The following is a 20,069-nucleotide window of genomic DNA, read 5'->3' on the forward strand; positions in this document are numbered from 1 at the left end:
GCCATTACAGTCAATCACTGGAAAGCACAAAATAAGGGAGGAGTAGGACTACCATGAACTTCTGTCACCTTCAGCATATTTATTCCTAATAATTTTGGTCAAAAGGATGATACAATCACATGCATGTCCTGTGATGTGGAGGGGCTGAATCGACTCTACAGCTAATCAGGTCAGTCTGGGTTTCAGCTGTGACTCATATGAACTGCTCATATCTACAAAAGATGGATAATATCCCCACTGTTTGCAAGGAAAGAATGACCATTTCCAGGTGTTTCCTAGTATCCACTTAAAAGACTTGCAGTGTAATACTCAACTTCTGCTTTTCTCATGCTTATTTTCCATGATACTCACTAGGTAAAGTAGCCTGGATCTCCAGGGTCTCGTCACCTCCAATACTACAAAGGGAAAAAACAAGATCACCAAGTAGAGTTAATCCTGCAACCATCTGTCCTATTGTCACCATATGTTGTTACAGCAGCCCAAGAAGGAAGAAATAACCTCCACCAAACCCACTAATTTCAAATAATAAGGAGATAAACCACAAGAATTCAGGGAAAGTAGTGAAAGGATATTTCACATTAAATAAAGCAGGGCATCAGCCAGGATAGAAGCTATGCCTTCAGGCTGGGAAGAGAGCATACTTGGAGAACTGATTTTTCACATGAAAATGCTGGGATGCCCACCATACAAGAGCATATTTCCTCACTAAAGTTACTACACAGTACCTTGCTGAAACTACATTTATGTGCAGTTATGCATAGAAGAGACCGCATGAAATGCTCATTAACCATCTATCTGCAATTCTGCAATGCTGATTATGAAAAGATCCTCTGCCTCTACTATTTAAAAGCTGTCTGTGTGCGTAGCCACTACACCATTACACCACTTCTGGCAGCCCCTCCCGAAAATAATCTATGTCTGCAGATAAATATGAAGGGGGGAAGAAAGAGTGTAGAAAAGAATATCTACACATGCAAAGGCTTATAAGCCATATGCCTGCCCATATGAAGCAGACAATTTCCTTCCACTCTAGCATGGATATTGGGATTCATACTCTCTGATGTGCATGGTCTTTGTCCACTTTGCAATTGCAAAAACAAACACCAAAAAAGCCCACAAGAATCTCTTCCAGTCCTGACTCCTCCAATCCTTACCAAGCAATACTTGCTGTCAGCATCCTACCCCTGCATTTTCACCAGGTGACCCACACACTTTTAACTGTGTGGGGAGGACAAAAATAGAGAAAGACAAAAATGAGCATTCTCACCTCCAGGAAAGTCCCCTCCAGTCTGTTTCTAGGTCAGGTGCTTTGGCTCCTTCTGCAGTCTGGAAAAAACAGAAAGAACAATTACAAAATTGCAATAGGAAAAAGGTCCTACAAATTTAGGTAAGACACACATCAAATTTTGAAAGTGCTGAACAATTTTGGTAACATTACTCTGCAAGCAGCCAAGCTTTTGCAATATCCCAGTTTTAGAATAAATGCTCCATGTCCTTATTCGTCACCACGCGCTGGCCTCTGGGCAGCCCTGCATCTCTCATGCTTCAATTTTGCAGGCTTCCCCTCATATGCAAAAGCAACTCATCCAGATGGTAGACCACGGAGCATCGGAGGAGATCAGAGTGTAAGGTCAAGGACAGAAGGCTTTAAAACTACTATTTTAGCAACCCATTGGGACCCAGATTAACATCAACTGCTTTGTATTTGTCTGGATTTTTCTGATGGAAAATGCTTCATCTTGGCATTTCCCAAAGAAAGATGATTCTGAGAGACTTAATAATCCAGGAAAAAAAAGCCCTAAACACTGATGAAAAATTCCCAGCCAGTTTTAGCTGTACATAAATCAGAGGAGATGCTTTTTAATCTGCCAAGAAAACAAATCTTTGGTGTAAAATCCATTTTTCTCTCCTGGATCCAGCCTGCTAGTCTAACATACAGTCTTGGTGAGGGCTTGATGACAGGCCTTTTTTTGCCAATATAGATAAGCATGTTGGCATATCTGTTGCTTGCACTGTGCATTGGTGCTAAGTCAAACAGATGCATTCTAGCCAGTGACATGACTAAATTGCTCAAAGTTTCATTAATCTCCCAAGTGCATCCAGACTGAGAACAGCCTTCCTTCCTGGACTATGAACTTTATTATTTTTCAAAATTAAACAAATAAATACATAAAACCATCAGAACAAAGACCTTTGTGATGAATTTGATTAGCTCCCAGGACTGGGACAGACCTCCATCAAGGGGTTCTTCTATAGCTTTATCGTTTATTAGTGGTTTCACTTGATTTTGTATTCTTCAAAAAGCCATGCTACCAACTCAGCCATAGACACTTACTGCATTCAGGGATCTGGTGGGAAAAACCAGGAGGAAAATCAATGCCTAAGTGGACTTTGCTGCTGCAGTCTTTCTGTGCCAGGGATGGTTGTGCACTAAAAAACACACAATGCTGCTGATGTACTTTGTGTGCAGGAAGTGTGTGCATGTGTACCCATGTGGGAAATGCTCTGTCATTTTTTCTGGCCTCCCAGATAAGTCACTTAATAAAACCCCTAATCACACCTTGCTGTGGCAATGGCAAATAATAGGAACTGCATGAATAATGACAATATGAGACTCTGCCTTGCTCAGCTCAAGGCAGAGACCTCCAGCATCATAGTGTGGCCCTTACTAAAAGAATTTAAATTCTTAAAATAAGAGGTATGTGCTAGTGCACATGTCTAGCACTAGATGTGGGGGAGGAAATAAAGCAATTAAGTTTAAGAGTCATTGCAATGGATAGGAGGGAGAGTTGTAGGTCTTTACTGAGGTCTTCTAAGAAAAGCTCAAAGCTCAGCAGCAGGGGGGAAAGCCAGGATTACATCAGGTCAGACAAAATCAGTTTCAAAGCTAATGAGGAGGTCCATGATGCATAATAAAGACATGTACACCAGCCTGGAAAATAAGCCTGATCATTTAAGGGCTTCAGTCCCTTCAACTCCCTCTGAGCTCAACAGGAGCTGAAGCTGCTAGAATGAGCATCAGTTTAGCTCAGGAGTTAAAATTCATGGGAACTGTTGACACAAATGTTTGCTTTCATCCCATGCCAGAACAGTTCTGTAGTGCTGTGTAATTCTGGAACTTTTTCTCAGAAAACTTCAGTGCAGATCTGCCGTATTCCCTGCTATTCTTTTCTGGGGCTTTTTGTTGTTGTTTTTTTTTCTTTTGGTGCCTAATTTTTTCTTTTCAGTTTGCATTCCTTGGCACTTGAAATACATCAGAGTTTTAAGTGGAAGATGTCTAATCTAGGAAGCAACATCTGAAAGCAAAATTCTGAAATATAGAGGTTTTAGAATTATCTCAAGTGAGAAGCACTTCATTCTGCAATCAATTATTTTCATGGGAATTTTCAGCAAAATCTGTCATTGCACAAAAAATTCCAATTGCTTCCGTCTTTTTTTTATGTCAGAAAAGACTATTCCTATAAGGCAGCCACTTCCCTTTTCAAAAACACTTGAATAAACTGTGTGCAATAGAGAATGGGATCCCATTTCTGTCCTGGCCTGAATTATTCATTACCAGATTTCACAATTGCCAGTGTCACTCATATCCCTTCAGGCTATTTCTTTGCAAAGGGAACCAGGTAGATGAGTTTTGCTTTGCCAAGCCAAAGCAATTTGCTTTCTATCTGCTGATGCCTGATGTGACAACATCTAGGCAGAAACTGGCAATTGCTCTTTCTATTCTAAACATGGGAATGCTGCAGTACTCACAGTCAGGGAATCTCCCAGTGCTCCTATGACTCTGATGTCAGCAGGTCGTAGCTCATGTACTAAAAAACAGTGGGAGAATAAAAGCAGGATTACTGACAACTGACGAGATACTGTTTAACAGAATAAAGATGCAAGTCTTAGGTTCCAATCTGATGGCATTTTTAGGGAGAATGAGGTTCAAGTTCTGTCTGTCAGCTAGACAAAAGGTTTATACCTTCTTGTCTTTGCTTGCATCAGTGTACTGAACTAACATGGAAAGCTGGAATTTAAAAGAGCTTAGGAAAAAATGGAAACAGTTTAGATATGTTTGCAGATGCATACATTTCATCTCTTTTAACTGGTCTACATGTTTGGGTCATAGATCAATGTATTTTAATTAAAAATCTCCCTGTAAAACCTTCCAAATACATGCAACATTTCCACCTTGCTGAGCCACTAACCTTCCTAGGTAATTTTAATCTGCCATGTTGCTGTATGATAAATGATACATGAGTATGATAAATGTGATCACATTTATCCACAGAGCACACCTGCTGTCATGAAGAACTTACTGCATATGGCAAGACAGACTTTCTTCCTTTGCTGCTAAATATACCAGCTTTTATTGTTTACTTTCCACCTAGGATGTGCCATTTCAACATCTTACTGTTTTTAAAAACAAAAGATTAAATCTTTCCTCTTTTTGATTTTAGCTTAGGAGTTCTTTCTCACCTGATGTTGGGACACGACTAGATGGAGACTGTTCAGGACATGATAGCTCACTGCCCCAGTTCTGAAATGGCAAGTTACAAAATTGTTTCACCTTGTGGTTAAAAGATAATACAGAATTCATATATGATTTAGTTGTACAGTGAAGGGCAAAACCGAGTTAAGACACAGATCCCAGTTTGGTGTCTGTATAGCTCAACAGCCTTTTCCTCCTCTTAGTGGAATACTATCCAAACAATAATTACTTTTGCTGACATTTTCTAGCCAAAGCATAAAATTTTTCCAAAGGCAAAACACTTCATCGCCAAATATTGCTTATGACAAAGTTCCATAAGGAGGATTATTTTTTCTTCTCTCTACAGTCTGGAGATTTTGTCCATGACCTAGAAGGTAGGGTCTCCAGGTCTGAAGTCTTGCTTTGTCTTGAAAGATATCAGATGCAAAAAAACCCCCCCCAAAAATACCAAAAAAAACCAAACAATAAAATTCTCTGCAAAGTTATAATGTTATATTAATGTACTATATTATTAATGTATTATTATATTAGCCAGTGAAGGGACTGAAACTTAAGTCCTATGAGGTGTGGCTGAGAGAACTGGGGTTGTTTAGTCTGGAGAAAAGGAGGCTCAGGAGAAACCTTAATGCTCTTTACAACTACCTGAAAGAAGATTGTGATGAGGTGGGAGTTGGCCTCTTCTCCCAGGTAACATGCGAAAGGACAAGGGCAAATGGCCTTAAGTTGCACCAGGTTTAGGTTGGATATTAGGAAAAATTTCTTCACTGACAGAGTGCTGAAGCACTGGAACAGTCTCCCCAGGGAAGTGGTGGAGTCACTATCCCTGGAAGTGTCCAAAAAACAAAGTAGACCTGGAACTTTGCAATATGGTTTAGTGGGCATGGTAAAAGTTTGAACTTGATGATCTTGGATGTCTTTTCCAACCTTAATGATTTTATTACTATATTATCATTCCCCATGTACTTTGCTAGGAACCCATTCTTTTCCCAGAAACTTTCAAAAAGGGCTTGCTTTCCCTGAAAAAACTTTGAAGTTTTAAAAGTTTCAGTAAAGAAAACTGTCAGGCTCTAAATAATTGTACTTTACCATACATTTATATAGGTGATATAATAGTTATTATGTGTATTCCACCAACCGAAGAAATTGAATCAATCACACACGGCAGAACATCTTGGTTCACCAGCAGAGATAGCAGAGAAATGTGCCACCCATGCTTTTTGGTAATGAGAACAATACTAGCTAAGAAGGCAGCAAGGGAAAAACTACAATTGTTATAATGGCCAGTCCCTGCAAGAGCAAAGACAGCTGCTTACAGTGATCTAAGGGCCAGCCCTGCTTGAAGCAGGAGGTCAGACAAGGGATGTCCTGAGGCCCCTTCCAACCTCAATTATTCTGTGATTGCACAATTCTGCCATTCAGAGTAAAACTACATGGACCAGAAAGCATGGTTTGGGTAAAAAAACATCACAACAAATTCATCTATTCTTGCAAAAAATGGTGTAATAGTCTCCTCTATCAGCCACTGAAGTCTGGTTGCAGAGGCTAGAAAAGACAGCTGGGCTTATTTTTAGATCAGAGAGGAAACTGTTCCTTTACTCCTTCTCTGCTGTTCCTTTCCTTTATCACTTCAAAAGCTGTTGCTGTTGAGATTCAGTGGAAGTGCAAGAATAACCCACTAAAAGTATAACTCTAGCTCTACAGATAAAAATCCCATTGCAATCCTGCAAACTATAGCTTGCTAAAACAGTAACTGTTGCTCTTTGTAACCCTCAAGGCACACAGAGATTTTGATAATTGGGCTAGTCATGAGGACACCCAGTAAGCCAAACTATCCCAGCCCATTTTGACTGCCAATAAAGAATGGCTCCATTTCTTCAAGTCCTACACACAAAGTTTGTTTCTGCAGTTTGTTTAATCTACCTCGTGGTAGTTGCTCAGTCATGGTGGAAATTGAGACCCTTTGAAAATGGGATTCCTCTCACCTTTGTATTCAGTCACATTTTCAATATGTAAAGGTGACTGCCCTCTACAGGTTAAGCTTACTTGAGTATATGGAAGTGCAGTGGCTCAAGAACAGAATACCTAAACCTTCCTCAGATCACAGAATCACAGAATATGCTGGGTTGGAAGGGATCCACAAAGATCATCGAGTCCAACTCCTGACCCTGCACAGAACCATCCCTAAGATTTAGTTACTCACGTGCCTGAGAGTATGATTCACACACCTCCTGAACTCTGTTTGGGGTTTAGGAGTCTAGGCTAACTTCTCCATAAGGTGTGGAACTTGCTATCTGAATTAATGATGCATTCCAGGTTACTTACCTATACAACTGCACCACTAATATGATTAATTTTGTTTGGCTTTTAGGTAAACATTTGTTTACAAAGGAAAAAGCGCAATGCAAGACAGATTTTCCTTTTCAAAAATTGGTAATAGTTTATGTAATCTATAAATTCAGTATGATGTGTTAACAGTCACCAGATGCAGCTTTGCACAGTTTGCCTAAAATGTAGCAAAAGATGCAACAATCACCTCTATTGGCTCACTAGTGGGCTCCACAGGTGTGTAGTTGCTATTCTTGTATGTTCCCAGGAATGGTTTGTTCTGGAGAAAGAGGAAATAAAAATAAGAGAAACAAGAGAAATTAGGCAATAAGCACATAGCACAAACCATAGCAAGTGATATCAAGGCATCATATCACCAAGAAAGTAACTGCCTGAGTTGCAAAATTGGAATCTGGATTTTGAAACCATGCTCTTTCCTTAAAACTCGCAAAATTTGTGTTTAGAACCTTATGGCAAAAATTATATATGCCAGATGCCAACTGCAGTTTAACATTTTCCTATCCTAACCTTCCACAATTAGACTTTAAAGGTTGTTTAGTCCTTTCAAGAGACATTGGTGTAAAGTCTAGACAAACCTGAGCAGATCTTCCGTGTCAGCAGAAGGGAGATGAAAGATTACTTGCTCAAAAGATCATTCTTTCCTCTAAGAGAGGCTGTAGAGATTGTTTAGTTATTTTTTTGCCCTACCAATGCAGCATGCATTGAGGAAGACATGTACATTGAATAGGCTAGAAAATCTCACCTGGATACCCACTTATCGCAATTAAGAAAAATTCCAGTGTCTGCATAAGGACATCTTAAAAATCACTAAAATTACAAGGCAAGCTTTTACTGTACGTGAAGTTACCTCAAACAAATAAATTTCCATAGCTACTGGCACTTCTATCAATGACTTTTTTAAAGTACTGTGATCTTACCAGTTCTGCAAACAATGGCTTTTCATAGGGATATAGCTTTTCAAGGGATATAAAACTTTTCTTTGCCTACTTCTGAACAGCAACATCTTTGAATAAGAGTGGATGAAGGGAAAGAAGTATAAAATCCACATTATTTGGCACTGAAGAAGTTGCTTACAATTTAAGCTACCTGGAAAGATTACTGGGTAAAGGAAGTGTGATCAATTTGAGTGAATATGAGGACTTCTGAAACATGCTGATTAATAACTCAGTAGATAATCCTTTTCTGACAGGATGGACACAATATGGACAAAATCTTCCCATATAACTTGAACACCTGTCTCCAGAACTGAGAGAACAACTCAGCTCCCTGATCTATTCAGTTCTTCAGCTTCCTTGTTGAAACTGCTGAAGAAAGGGAGCCAATTATCGCTGCCTGCAGTGGTCATTTCCATGTACCGATACCTAGCAACTGTACTGCAAGTTCAGCAGCTTGTTTTGTAACTATAGAAGCAGCTTCCAAAGAGTCTGAAGTATCCCTGCTATGGATCAGACCAGGAAAACCAACCTGCTACTAATTCAAGAGATAACAAAATCTGGATTTTTCAGAGCTGCTGTGGTGCCCAAACCCCATTGATTTGGATAGGAAAGTTAATGCAGCATATTCTCATTTTTGCTGCTTGAGTTACCTCTGTATTTCACAAACAACAAAACACCACCTCTGCTACAACTGAAAACACACAAATCAGCATGTTATCAATCAGTATTCATGGCACAGCAAAAGGGCAACAGGACAGCAAAGCAGGTACATGAGAGCACCTGCCACTCAGAGGTAAGCAGAGAAAAAAGCTTTAAGTAAATTTGTTCCAGATATACCGAACCTCTGCTCTCTGCAGCAAGTACAAGCACGCACAGCCTCCCGATAGCCAGCTTCCATGATGTGGGTATATTTACCTGAGCTGGACAGCCAAGGACGATGTCAGCCGTGAAATCAAATGAGTCAGCTTTCTGGCCTACAGGTTGTAACTGGAAACAAAGACAAAAGAACCTATTCTATAACTGTGTCAGCTCATCTTAAATTTGTATAACAATTCCAATCCAAACCAAACTAAATATACCGGTCACATCTATATAAGGCTGTCTGTATTTACATACTTTGATTTACCCAAGGCTGAAATGCAACTACTTCTCAGAAAGAACATGGCAACTGCATAACAAAAGAGCAACTCTAGAAAGAAGCTTAAAATGGGAAGTGGAAAGCTACAGTGGGATCAGTTTAAACTCCTGGAGGATTTTGGCAGGCACATGAAGTACCTTGGAATTTCGCCAGGAAGCAAGGTCGTAAACTCTCTTCTCTTACAAAAAAGATGGTTAAGAGTGCCTCATTTTTTTATAGCTAAGCTGCATGATGGCATCTCCAACAAAAGGCTGTTTATGTGTAGAAGATAAAACCAAATCTAATTAGAGGTACTGCTTGATGATTGCAAGCAATCATGTCAGCTGTTAAGATATTACCCCAAAGTATATAGAAATTATATTCAGGATCTAAGATACTGCCTCCAACTGCATGTGTCATCCCCCTGCACTGCAATGCTAACTAAAATGGGTTTGCTTAAGCAACCTTTAACAACTTATTTTTATGGAGTTTTACTCATTTCCAAAAGTAGTAAAACTGAACTGAATTAAAGCCACTTCAATTCTTAATGAGACAGTCACAACACATAGATTCAAAACAAACTTCTAAGCAACCCATTTTAAACTGATGTATGCAGTTACAATTCTTTATTTGGTGGTTTTGCATCCCAGCCCATAGAAACATCATTCTTATTAAATGCTATCCTGCCTTTCATGACAGCTGGTGAAGCAGACTTGAAGTTGCTCAGCTGAAGTCACAAATGACTGTGATCATGCACTTACAGCACCCCTCTCCTCCCCACACACTTTAAGAACCAGGAGATTCTAGGCTGAGAGCAGTGTCAAAATCAGAGGGTATTTGACTAGCTAAGAAGACACAAACACCAGGTTCAGTGCTATCCAGGCCTTAATTGCAATGCCTATTGCAGAGATCATTTTAATGGTAGTCAGCTCTCGGTAAAGACCTCATTATGTGCAGGCCTGTCACCTTACCATGGCATTCCAGAGAGCCTTGGCAAGCTGAGAATGGCCTTTCTGGCTTGGATGGAAGCAGTCAGGTGAAAAGTAGGAGACATCTGGATGCCCGTCCTACAAATGAAAGCATAAAGGACATTGGAGTATAGAAGAATCCCCATAGTTCCAGCTTGGGATTGCTGAGACTGAACAAGAGTCAGCAATGAGACATTAATCCTACTTGTTCTCCTTGCTCCATTGCAGAAAGGCCCATGATTATCTGGTGATACAAACTGTACTTCAGCAGATCCATGAGCTACAGAAACACTTAGCTAGAGATAATTATGTGCCTCCATGGGCAGATCGATGCAGAAGCAGCAAACCCACCATTTTCAGTTACGTGTGCAATTCCTCTTCAGGTTCTGAAATAAGGATGGGTTTCTCTCCTCTGCATGTCATCAGAACTGGCACCACAGGCAACAGGCACCATTATGCTCTGCAGTACCCTTATGTGGTAACAAGCATGTTATGAGGCTTTAGCAGAAGGAACAGAGCCCAACTGCTTTTACACAGCTGTGAGTTTTGAAAGGAGCAAGAAGCAAGTAATTGTTCAATGGAGGGCAGCCAGGCTGATGGAGCACACCAGTGCAGTCTCCATTCTGAGCAAAGCTGTACTTCAACACAAATATCTTGGTTTTCACACAAGTACTGAGATTAGGGCCAGAGATGACTGACATAACTTTTTTGGTCAGAGCAGTCCTTCCTCAAAACTTGAGCAGGTCTTGATTTGTGGTGGTTGGATTTGCTTTTTAGAGACCTAATGCCAAAATCTGCATCTATATCATATCTTTTGCCAAGTTTGGAGACAGTTTTCAGTTCAGGAACATCTGAACATTGCGTGAGATAAAAAGGAAAAACAGCATCTTGAACTTTCTTAAAACCTGAACTAATGCTTGTGAGACTATAAAAAAGTTCACAAATATTTTGCTTCTTCTGTTTTTATTTCTGTGTTCCCTATGCTCAGTACCAAAATCCCTAGGGATGACTTTTTTCACAGGCACCAGCTTCACACACACACACACACACAAAAAAAAAAAAAAAAAAAAAAAAGGCCTGTTTTTTCCTGTGAAGCTTTCAGTCAGTTTTCCAAATTTGTCTGTAGCAGCATCTGGACTTTTCAAACTTTCACTAGATATTGTGAACATTTTCAGGATTAGTCCAGTTCAATTATACCAGAGTAATCCCTGCTCAGTATTATGTCCCACCTGCTCTTAGTTCCAGGTGAGATGAGGAAGTGCAGGTGAATATGAAACTTAGCAAATGCAGTTTCAGTTTTAGAGAACATTTGGGACTTTTACTAGATTTATAGTTTACTGGAACTTGCCATTCAAGGAACTGAAACATACCTAAACATATACATATGAACTACATAAAACCACTTTTTTTTGCCATCAGATCATAGGCAAACTTCTCTTTCTGTCAGACACAGAAGAATGAGTTATGGGACATGAAAGGGAGCTGATGCTGTAGTCACTGAGCAATTCTGCTATGTTGCTATAAGTACTGTAACTTAATAACTCTGTTTTTTATTAAATATATTGCATTTTCAGAAAGAAAAATATTTATGTATCCTTAAGAACATACACAAACAAACCTCTTAAATCAAGTTTTGATTCATTTTCCAAAACAGTAGTTGATCTCAACAGCATAATATGTAAAACTAAGAACTGATATGAAGAAATCTGTTGTACTATACCAAAAAGCAACAAGTTCTAATAAGAAAAGCACTATTTTGCATATAGTCTCTACAGGTTAGATACTCACACTTAATCCTTTAAATGGAGAAGTCATTTTATACCATACCTGACCGAGAGGAATCTCCACATTTTGGAGGAAAGGTTGGATGACCACCGTGAAATTTTCATGAGTGTCATATCTGCCAGACTCTATTAGTCTCTGAATGCCAAGCTGCAAGAAACAAAAAACCACAACCAATACTCCAGCAACATCTCTGCATCATAACTGGTTTGTTTGGTTTGGTTTTTTGAAAGCCCGAGAATAAAAAGGAAGTTTTACTTGTAAACTGAAATAGCCACAGATGTTGGCAAAAGGTGTGCCTTGCAAAGTGGCTGAGAAGGCTGGAACACAATACTGCAACAGTTTGTCAGGGACAGGATTTTGGTGGCTAAACTCGCGCCTATTCATTTCACTACTAGGAAACTGAATTTTTCTGAAGAGTTCTGCTGCTAGTTTTGGTCACATGGTGTTGTGGATAGCTTCAAATAACCTCCTGCTTAGTTCATAGGGCTCATTTGTGTAAAATACTGATATGATATGTTGCTTGGTAATCAAGATCTCACCTCAACTGGAAATAAAGTAACTGTATCACTCTTGATAAACATACCCGGTAAGCTCTGGTGGCTTCCCTCACCATCGTTAAATTTTCTGAGTTTTCTTCTCCTGTGAAAACACAGCTACACAGATAACTGTGGGAGAGAAAATGGTAATAGAGAGAGTTAGACATCTGATAATGCAGATGTCTCTCTTTGCCACCCAATGCCCTCATGTCATGGGAGTAATAAGGAAACCCATACAAGTCATGTTTCTGTGAAAACATCTTATTGTTCTTGCTATTGTGATCTCAACCCTTAGTCTTATCTTCTGTGTCACATCAATGATACTACTCTAAGTAATTTTTGTTCACACCCAGTTATATCAAAGTAATGCACGTGGCACAGAGGATAGTTTGTTGCATTAATTACACCCTGGAATCCAAAGGCCCTGCAGACTGACAGAGCTGCTCATCAGTCCCCCTGGAACTAGAAAACAGGTCTTTGAAATGTACTGTCTGTGTCACCTCTGAGCTGACACCTTTCCAATCAACAATTTCTTTTGCATTCCCAAGACAGAGAGTTTGTCCCTGTCTAGAAGGTCAGCAAATAATGCAAATTACCCATTGCACTAAAGCCTCTGAAACAGGAGAAACCTGTCTACTCTGCAAACACTTCAGGTTCCCACAGAAGGCATGCAAATGCAAATGTTTGTGGACTTCGACCCCATCTTGAAGAACCCTGTATCAGAAAATTTAATCCTAGCTCAGTGAGGTGTACATTATGGACAGTTCTAGATATGAAAAATACACAGCTCTTCCGACAACACTTGGGTCAAAACCAAGAGAAGGAAATGCCATCAGGCAGGGTCATGATGTAAGCACAGCATGGGAAGTCCATAGGACTGTGCTGCTACCTTTGAACATTAATTCAAATTATGAGAGAAGTATAGAATAAGAACATGATTTATCATCACGAGCAGTAAGCTCAGGAACAAAAGGAAGTTAAATAAGCCTTACTCTGCTAAGTAAGTTGGGCACTGAACTTGAGAATCCACAAATAACTGTCTCAGAGAGAGGACATCCACCACATCAACCAGACTCACTAGAGCTTTTGGAACCTGAAAGGTAAGTCAGACTTTAGCTTAGAAGAAACTGGTTACAAAGCCCACAGTGCATTTATTTTACCCTGAAGTCGAACCATTCCCGAACCGAACCCTTCCCTTTCTCCACTGTTAGAAGGAAAAAAAAATAAAAAGAATGAAAAATCAACAACCTCCCCCCCACACCACCACAATACCCCAGCTCAGCTTTTGATCCTTTTCCTACACCATGGTTCAGTGTTATTGTCATTTCAGATTGCATTCACTACTTGCAGATAGACAAGACAAAAGAAAATGTTGTAGTAGAAGTCAATGGTGTATGTTTGGTACCAGAATGGAAAAAAAAATGCACAAAATCAAACAAACATCAGTCAGTCAGCACTTGCCTCCTTGTGCAGAATATCAAGAGTTTCTTGGATCCTTTTGATGTAATTCTCAGCTGAGTAGTGTTCCTGATAGAAATAGAAGAGATTACTGCTAAGGCATTTAGGTTGGGAGGCTGGAGAATCACAGTAATTCACTTCCTTTTCTGCCATACAACACTGTGGTTAGTAGAATGTTCTTGCTTCTTTCTAGAGATCAGGGATTTTAAGCATATCAATCTAAAATGTAGAAAGGTTTGGTGAAATTTTGGATTTAAAATAAACTTTCTTGAGCAGCAGTATATTTAACCCAACTCCACTGGGCCCTTCACATAAAAATGCAGGAAGGAACCCAATCTGAATGCATGCTGAACAGTATAAACCAAGCCCCCATAAGTGTGCTCACAGTCAGCTGATAAGCTTTCATAAAATTAGGTGAAATCATTGCTAGTCAAGGTCATAGCTATAAATAAAGCTATAAAACTTGGCAGCAGCAGCAAAGATGCCTAGCAAGGCTTGTGCAAAAGTAGCAAATTTTGCAAGCAGAAGGGGTTGCAGGAGAATTGAAAATTCTCATGAGAAGTTAGCATTAAAGGCAAGAAAGTGAGAGCTGGCAGTGAAAGGTGGCCTCTCCCTGCCACCTGCCCACTCAACTCCCATGATCTCCTTATGGCAGCCCTAAAGGCTTCTCCACAATCCACAGAAGCATAAACTTCAAGTAAGACTGAGCACTGCAGCAAGTCCTCTTATACATACCTTTACCTGTTCCTAGCATGTCCCTAGCTGTGAGTTATGGGGTGATGACAACTGAAGGATTGTACTGCTTTGAACTACCACTACCATTCTTGGATGTCTAAAGAGGCCATGCTAGCAGCAGAGCAATTTCTGCATCAGAGGAGTGAAGCTTTTCTTCCCTTCCATTTTTTGCTCATGTCAAAAGACAGTAGCACAGATAGTGGTTCTGACCCTGGAGTAAGCCAGAGAAAACAAAACCATCCTACTCTCTTGCTGGTAACATTTTATATCACGGTACTGTCAGCAACAACCCCCACCAAAACATACAGCAGCCCATATATAACTCACGTTATCTCTGTGAAAGCTGCCAAGGTTCCATAGATTTCCCCTGATGTGTTTCTACATTGGCACTACAGTCCCACTACAGTTTCAGTTAACCAGTTCTACTACTCACAGGGTCTTTGCAAGAGTTGCACAAATCATTGACTCCAATAAACACAGTTATGATCTTCCAGTCAGCACTGAAGTCAATTCTCTGTGCAATAAAGAAGAAAAAATTGAGCCTGAATTTCTTTGACTTTATGATATGCATGAGGTGTCATTGCAGGTGGATCCTTCATGCGATCAACACCTATTTCTATTCATGCTGTAAGATTAAAGGAGTTCCAAACAACTTACATCATCAGTTTTCATAAGTCTCAGGAGATTTCTTGCTTGGGCTGGTAAGTGCCTGTAAAGAAGGACAACTAGTGAGTGAAAGAAACACCCGTATTGAGAGATCAACATTAGCATTCTTCAGACACCTTAAATCAAGTTGCAGATACCAGAAATGTTGAGTGAGGAGACAGTACAATACTTATGTTGCTGTGAACAAATTACTTGATCAAATCACATTTTGGTGAGAAAATCAACACCAAATCGAACTTGAACACTGATTTTACTCAAGTTCAGTAATTAATCTGGAACCATAAGTTTAGCTCCTATTACAGTGCTTAGTACCTAAAACAGCTGAAAACCCAGACATGGTAATGTTTGTAAGCAGATGACCTGTTTAGAACTAGGCTGCTATCAACCTATTCCTTGTAGACTAAAACAAGGGAATGCCCAGTCCCAATATTTAGCTGACCTCTTCAGCAACATCCCTCTGCAAAGCTTAGGTGTTTCAGAGTTCATTGTGCACCCCTCCCTCATTTCTGTAGCCCACACCCAGAGTCAATACTTAATTTTCCATTATGTGTAACAGCTCTGTGCACACAACTTTTCCAGGGTAATTAAAAATCAAAGAAACTTTCAAGATTACTCAGGCAAGCTGACAGACTCGCTGTTTTTCAATAGCCAGATAGGCAGTCTCTCTCTCTTTTTTTATATATATATACACACAGATATATATCCCAAGTGCAATGAATTTTGGGTTACCTAGGCTGAGCACTTCAACTTACTTTGACTGCCCTTACACTTCGATCCTCAAATGTGCATAAAGGGAATGTGGTCAGAAAGCTTTGGCCTTCCAGGTAGCTCTGTAGTATGCAATGAGCTGCGTCTCCCTCCAGGCTCTCACTGACGGTCTATCATTTCTGGGAGCATATCAGCTGACATCAATAAATGTGGCACTTGTTTTGTATGGCAACCAGAGTCTAGCTCTCCTTTGCAATACTTTGTTTACTGTGTAAAAAAAGAGATACCTCTCACCACCCTCCTCCAGCTGAACACTGATCTAACACTGACATAAGGGTATCTACTGGGGAATGAGCCCTGTCGGACACCTACTTGTGACACAGACACTGTAGGCATGTAATAGTTCTGATCACAGTTACCCTTGTCCAATGTCATAACTTACTTATTTATATTCCAAACCTATCGCAAGCCACAAGTGGTCACAATTTCCTTCTGTTCTTACTGTGGAAACCCCTAATCTAGGGCGTTGACTTCAATATTGATCCAGAGGAAAACACCACTTATTGATCTGACAGTCCACAACATCTTTGATTTCTCATGCAGTCAGTGAGGTGCTGATGTATCCTGGGCCAATGCAGTCAGTAAGATCTAACAACATCTTGAATGAAATAGTGCCAGCAATCACCCATCTTTGAACTGCAGTTTCAACCAAATTTAGAACTTGATCAATGGAAGCAGTTTTCTAATGGGAAATACAGATATTCACAGTTCCTATCACTGGTTTTCTCCTTAACTTCCCTTTTTTTCATATGAAATCAGAGGTTTCAGACAGGCTTTGTTTCAGCAACATTCTTCAGATCTATCCTTAACTCTATCATGTACTTATACCCTTTAGCAATGAATGCAGATAGACTTTGGAATATTTTGCTGAATGGGACCTGCATTACTATGTTGCCATCAAGTTCACTAAAGAGCTCTTCAGAGCAGCCATGGGTTTTATTTTAAGAAACCCTTATACCAAAGGGGTTTCCAAAAGCTGGTAAGGCTGCAAAATTATCTGATTTCAGAAAGGTTCCAGCACCTCTGGAAAGCACCTCCCAGATTAGCACCATAAAGCAAGACAGGCCAGCTAACAACTCTTAAATACCAGCATTAGCTGGTGGACTTTTTTGCCCTATGAATCCTTAGAAAATGGATATTTTTGGCTGATGAAGAATAAATGCTTAATTGCATCATCACCATTCCAGGGCCAAATACCTAAAGCAGGAGAAATATTTCCGTATCTTGCAATACATTTCAATAGTCAACGAGGACACATTCTTCTTCTCGGGTACCTCAAGAGCCAAAATACGACAGAACAGAACCCCCTAAAGAAGCATCTCAGAGCGTTCTACAGAGAGTTATGAGACAGAGAAACAATAGAAGACAAGCAGAAATCTGGCACAATTGTTGTCTATATCTCCTTGCTGAATATTTACAAAATATGGTTACAAAACAAGGATAGCTCCAGTTCATCATGTTTATCCAGTCCAGTTGCTTGCACGGGAAGAGAGAAGACTAATTGTTATAGATGAAGTAGGCAATTCTTCATTAGACTAACATCCATCGACTCATTTCATACAGCTAACAAATAACTATTTAATACTAATGCTTCAGTTGCTGTTGATGCAAGTTGCTTTAAGTCATAATGGTGACTTAAGAGGCTGTGTGTCCTGTTTCAAGTCCTCCCACCACTCCAAAAAGCCTGTTTAGGATTTAACTGATACAGAATACAAGACAGGCACCTATCTCATTCTTTCAAGGTAATCTGGATATATGCTGCATACAGAAGTATGTTAATAAATTCTCATTAATGGCTGATGCACATCTCACTGACATACACAGATACGTTTAGTCATCACCAGGAAACAAAATGCCTTCCCTCAGTTATGGGGGCAGTAGGATATAGCAGGGCACCTAGCACACTATTTCTGACAGGAAATCCAAGCATTTACTGAAATTGCTCAAATGAGTCAGAAGTTGCTCAAGGTCTACAAGAGAGCAATAAAAACCCCTGACAAATCCTAACAATCTTTGCTTAGATACAGCAAACTCCAACACCTCGCTTGGCTTCTGAACTTCAATTCCAAGACCCCTTCGGGAAGCAAGATGAATTTTTCTTTAAACAAACAAATTAAGGTCTGGGTAATATCAATTCACAATGTCAAATCCAGGCATGGTCTGCCAGAACCTGTGCCCAAACTATGACTGAATTCAAGCAGCCATCTGTTTTCTTAATTAAACAGCACTGACTTTCAATAAGTATCCAGGGATTTCTAGGATAAGCAGTATAGGAAAACAACTATACAGCCTCTCAGGTGTGACTAAAAGCAAAGAGCCAAAGTCAAATGACTGCAAGACATTACAGTCCCTTTTATACCGGCAGAACTGGCTGCAACTGCACCAGGTCTGCAATGCACCAAAACCCATGTATGACCATTAGCAATTCTCTTAATATTCTAGACTGAGGCTGCTTTTTCCTCGCTTCTCTCTTGTTCACTGTTGCTTCCTTATCCAGAAACCTGAAGCCAGAATTATGGATGATTCAATCTACTTTTACTCCTAGTTTCTCCTTATCAATTCACTACATGCTGAATTTCTGAAAACATTCATGTTCTCAGGGATTTATTGACAGATAAATGGACAAATTAATAAATGTTGAAGAGGAAGAGTAGAAACCACCAAACAGTTTCTGCCAGTTTCTTGTTTGTGGATTTCATAACCAGGACTGTTGGTTTCATTTGAAAGTTCTGCTATGAAATAAACCCATACATTTAACAGGTTTTGAGCCAATTTTCAACTAGACTGGTTTTGCTTGCTCTTCAGAGCAAGTTGTGACAGCACACGAGACAGCTGAAAGGCAATTAGATGAAGCATCCATCACCTACAAATGTAAAACAAAAAGCTACATACTCAGCCGCTGCTCCAGGAACTGCCTGGTTAAGGAATGCGTTGGAATCATTCTCACTCCCGGTGCCAGTTGAATAGCCCATGATTGTAGCATTGAACTCTCGAAAGATGTCTGAAAAACAAAGATGGCAATGAAGGGAAAATGACTACATCTGCTCTCTGCCTACAGGGACTAGCACACAGCAGCACTGCCATAGTTTTGCTCTCTGACAGCACAGCACAGCTGCTGCAGCTGCCAGTCAACTAGATGGATTCACCAAGCAGTGGTGAGAGGGATCACCAGCTGGCAGTGACTCAGACAGCAGCGTGCTTGCAGTGCCCTGCACTGTCACCAGTGACAAGATGAGCAGAATTGAGGACTATTGTCTGTAGTTATCTCTCATGCTGTAGTGGTTAAAGCCTAAAATAAAATTCTCAGTCATACAATGTTGACTTTGTGAAGCAAGCCTGAAGGGTCCTTCAGCCCAACAGGAACTTGTTTTCAGTTAAAAGATCTGGGTCTGCTTCACAGCTGTGCAAAATCTTATACTACTGACAAATGCGAAGAACAAAGCCTCAGATGTGTGATTCTGATGAAGTTCTACCACAATCTCCATAGCAGTTTCCAAAAGGAAGTTGGCAGGATAATTCATAGCTGAGAGTGAACATGACCGTGTTGTACACTGTAAAAACTATCTTAATCTCAAGGACTGAATTTAATCATATTTTAATGAAGGTTTTGTCAAATGTAATAAGACCCAGTGAATCAATTAATTGTTTATTCTAATTATATTCTTGTTACATTCTGCTTAAAATAATGGTCAACACATAAAAGGACAGTTTACTGGTCCTCTTCAAATGGGATTTTATTATTACAGCTGATCCAAACTGAAGTTCAAGTGGCTTTACATTAACAATAGACTGAGCTATGAAAAGTTGCATGTTTCAGTGAAGAGAAAGTTACAATTATTCCCTTCAGGTTACATGTATGAGTAGGCAGCTTTATTTACCAAAGAGGCCTACTCTATGCAAACATTTCTTTTGGAAAAAACTGTGATGGAATATTTATTAAAAGCATGGACATAGCAAGCTTATTTAGAAATTCAAATAACACTCTCCAAGCAGATGAAAAGGAAAAGGGAAAAGAAAGTAAGGGAATTTCTAGCTGCTTCCTCTCAGCTTCACTGACGAAGGCAACATTTTATTCCTTAGTCCTAGAATATTGTTTCTTTTAAAAGTAGTTCTTGTAAATTACACTAAACCAGCTTTGAGATACTTAAGAGGTCTCTGTAAACATATCAGAAATCAGTCCATTGTGTTTCTTCAATTTTGCCAATTATATTGAGCAAAGCAATTACTTACTAGGTAGGGTTGTCACGTTCTTTAACGACTCATCTCCTCCAATACTACAAT

At 39.8% G+C, this 20,069-nt stretch overlaps 1 protein-coding gene across 1 annotated transcript in view; it reads right to left on the minus strand.

Annotated features, from left to right (window-relative positions):
- The window catches only part of PLB1 (phospholipase B1), a 70,190-nt gene that overhangs the window by 14,405 nt on the left and 35,716 nt on the right, over nucleotides 1–20,069 (minus strand). The window contains exons 28-42 of the mRNA XM_018085052.2: nucleotides 20,019–20,062; nucleotides 18,681–18,789; nucleotides 15,012–15,063; nucleotides 14,788–14,868; nucleotides 13,623–13,688; nucleotides 13,154–13,254; nucleotides 12,209–12,290; nucleotides 11,668–11,772; nucleotides 9,844–9,939; nucleotides 8,671–8,742; nucleotides 7,008–7,079; nucleotides 4,462–4,522; nucleotides 3,751–3,809; nucleotides 1,268–1,326; nucleotides 352–395 (exon numbers count right to left, since the gene is read on the minus strand). Coding sequence (XP_017940541.2) covers nucleotides 352–395; nucleotides 1,268–1,326; nucleotides 3,751–3,809; nucleotides 4,462–4,522; nucleotides 7,008–7,079; nucleotides 8,671–8,742; nucleotides 9,844–9,939; nucleotides 11,668–11,772; nucleotides 12,209–12,290; nucleotides 13,154–13,254; nucleotides 13,623–13,688; nucleotides 14,788–14,868; nucleotides 15,012–15,063; nucleotides 18,681–18,789; nucleotides 20,019–20,062 — 1,103 coding nt within the window. The remainder of the gene's footprint in view (nucleotides 1–351; nucleotides 396–1,267; nucleotides 1,327–3,750; nucleotides 3,810–4,461; nucleotides 4,523–7,007; nucleotides 7,080–8,670; nucleotides 8,743–9,843; nucleotides 9,940–11,667; nucleotides 11,773–12,208; nucleotides 12,291–13,153; nucleotides 13,255–13,622; nucleotides 13,689–14,787; nucleotides 14,869–15,011; nucleotides 15,064–18,680; nucleotides 18,790–20,018; nucleotides 20,063–20,069) is intronic.

The sequence above is a fragment of the Manacus vitellinus genome, unplaced genomic scaffold (genome assembly GCF_001715985.3).
Source record: "Manacus vitellinus isolate BGI_N305 unplaced genomic scaffold, ASM171598v3 scaffold_8_pilon, whole genome shotgun sequence".
Lineage (NCBI taxonomy): Eukaryota > Metazoa > Chordata > Aves > Passeriformes > Pipridae > Manacus > Manacus vitellinus.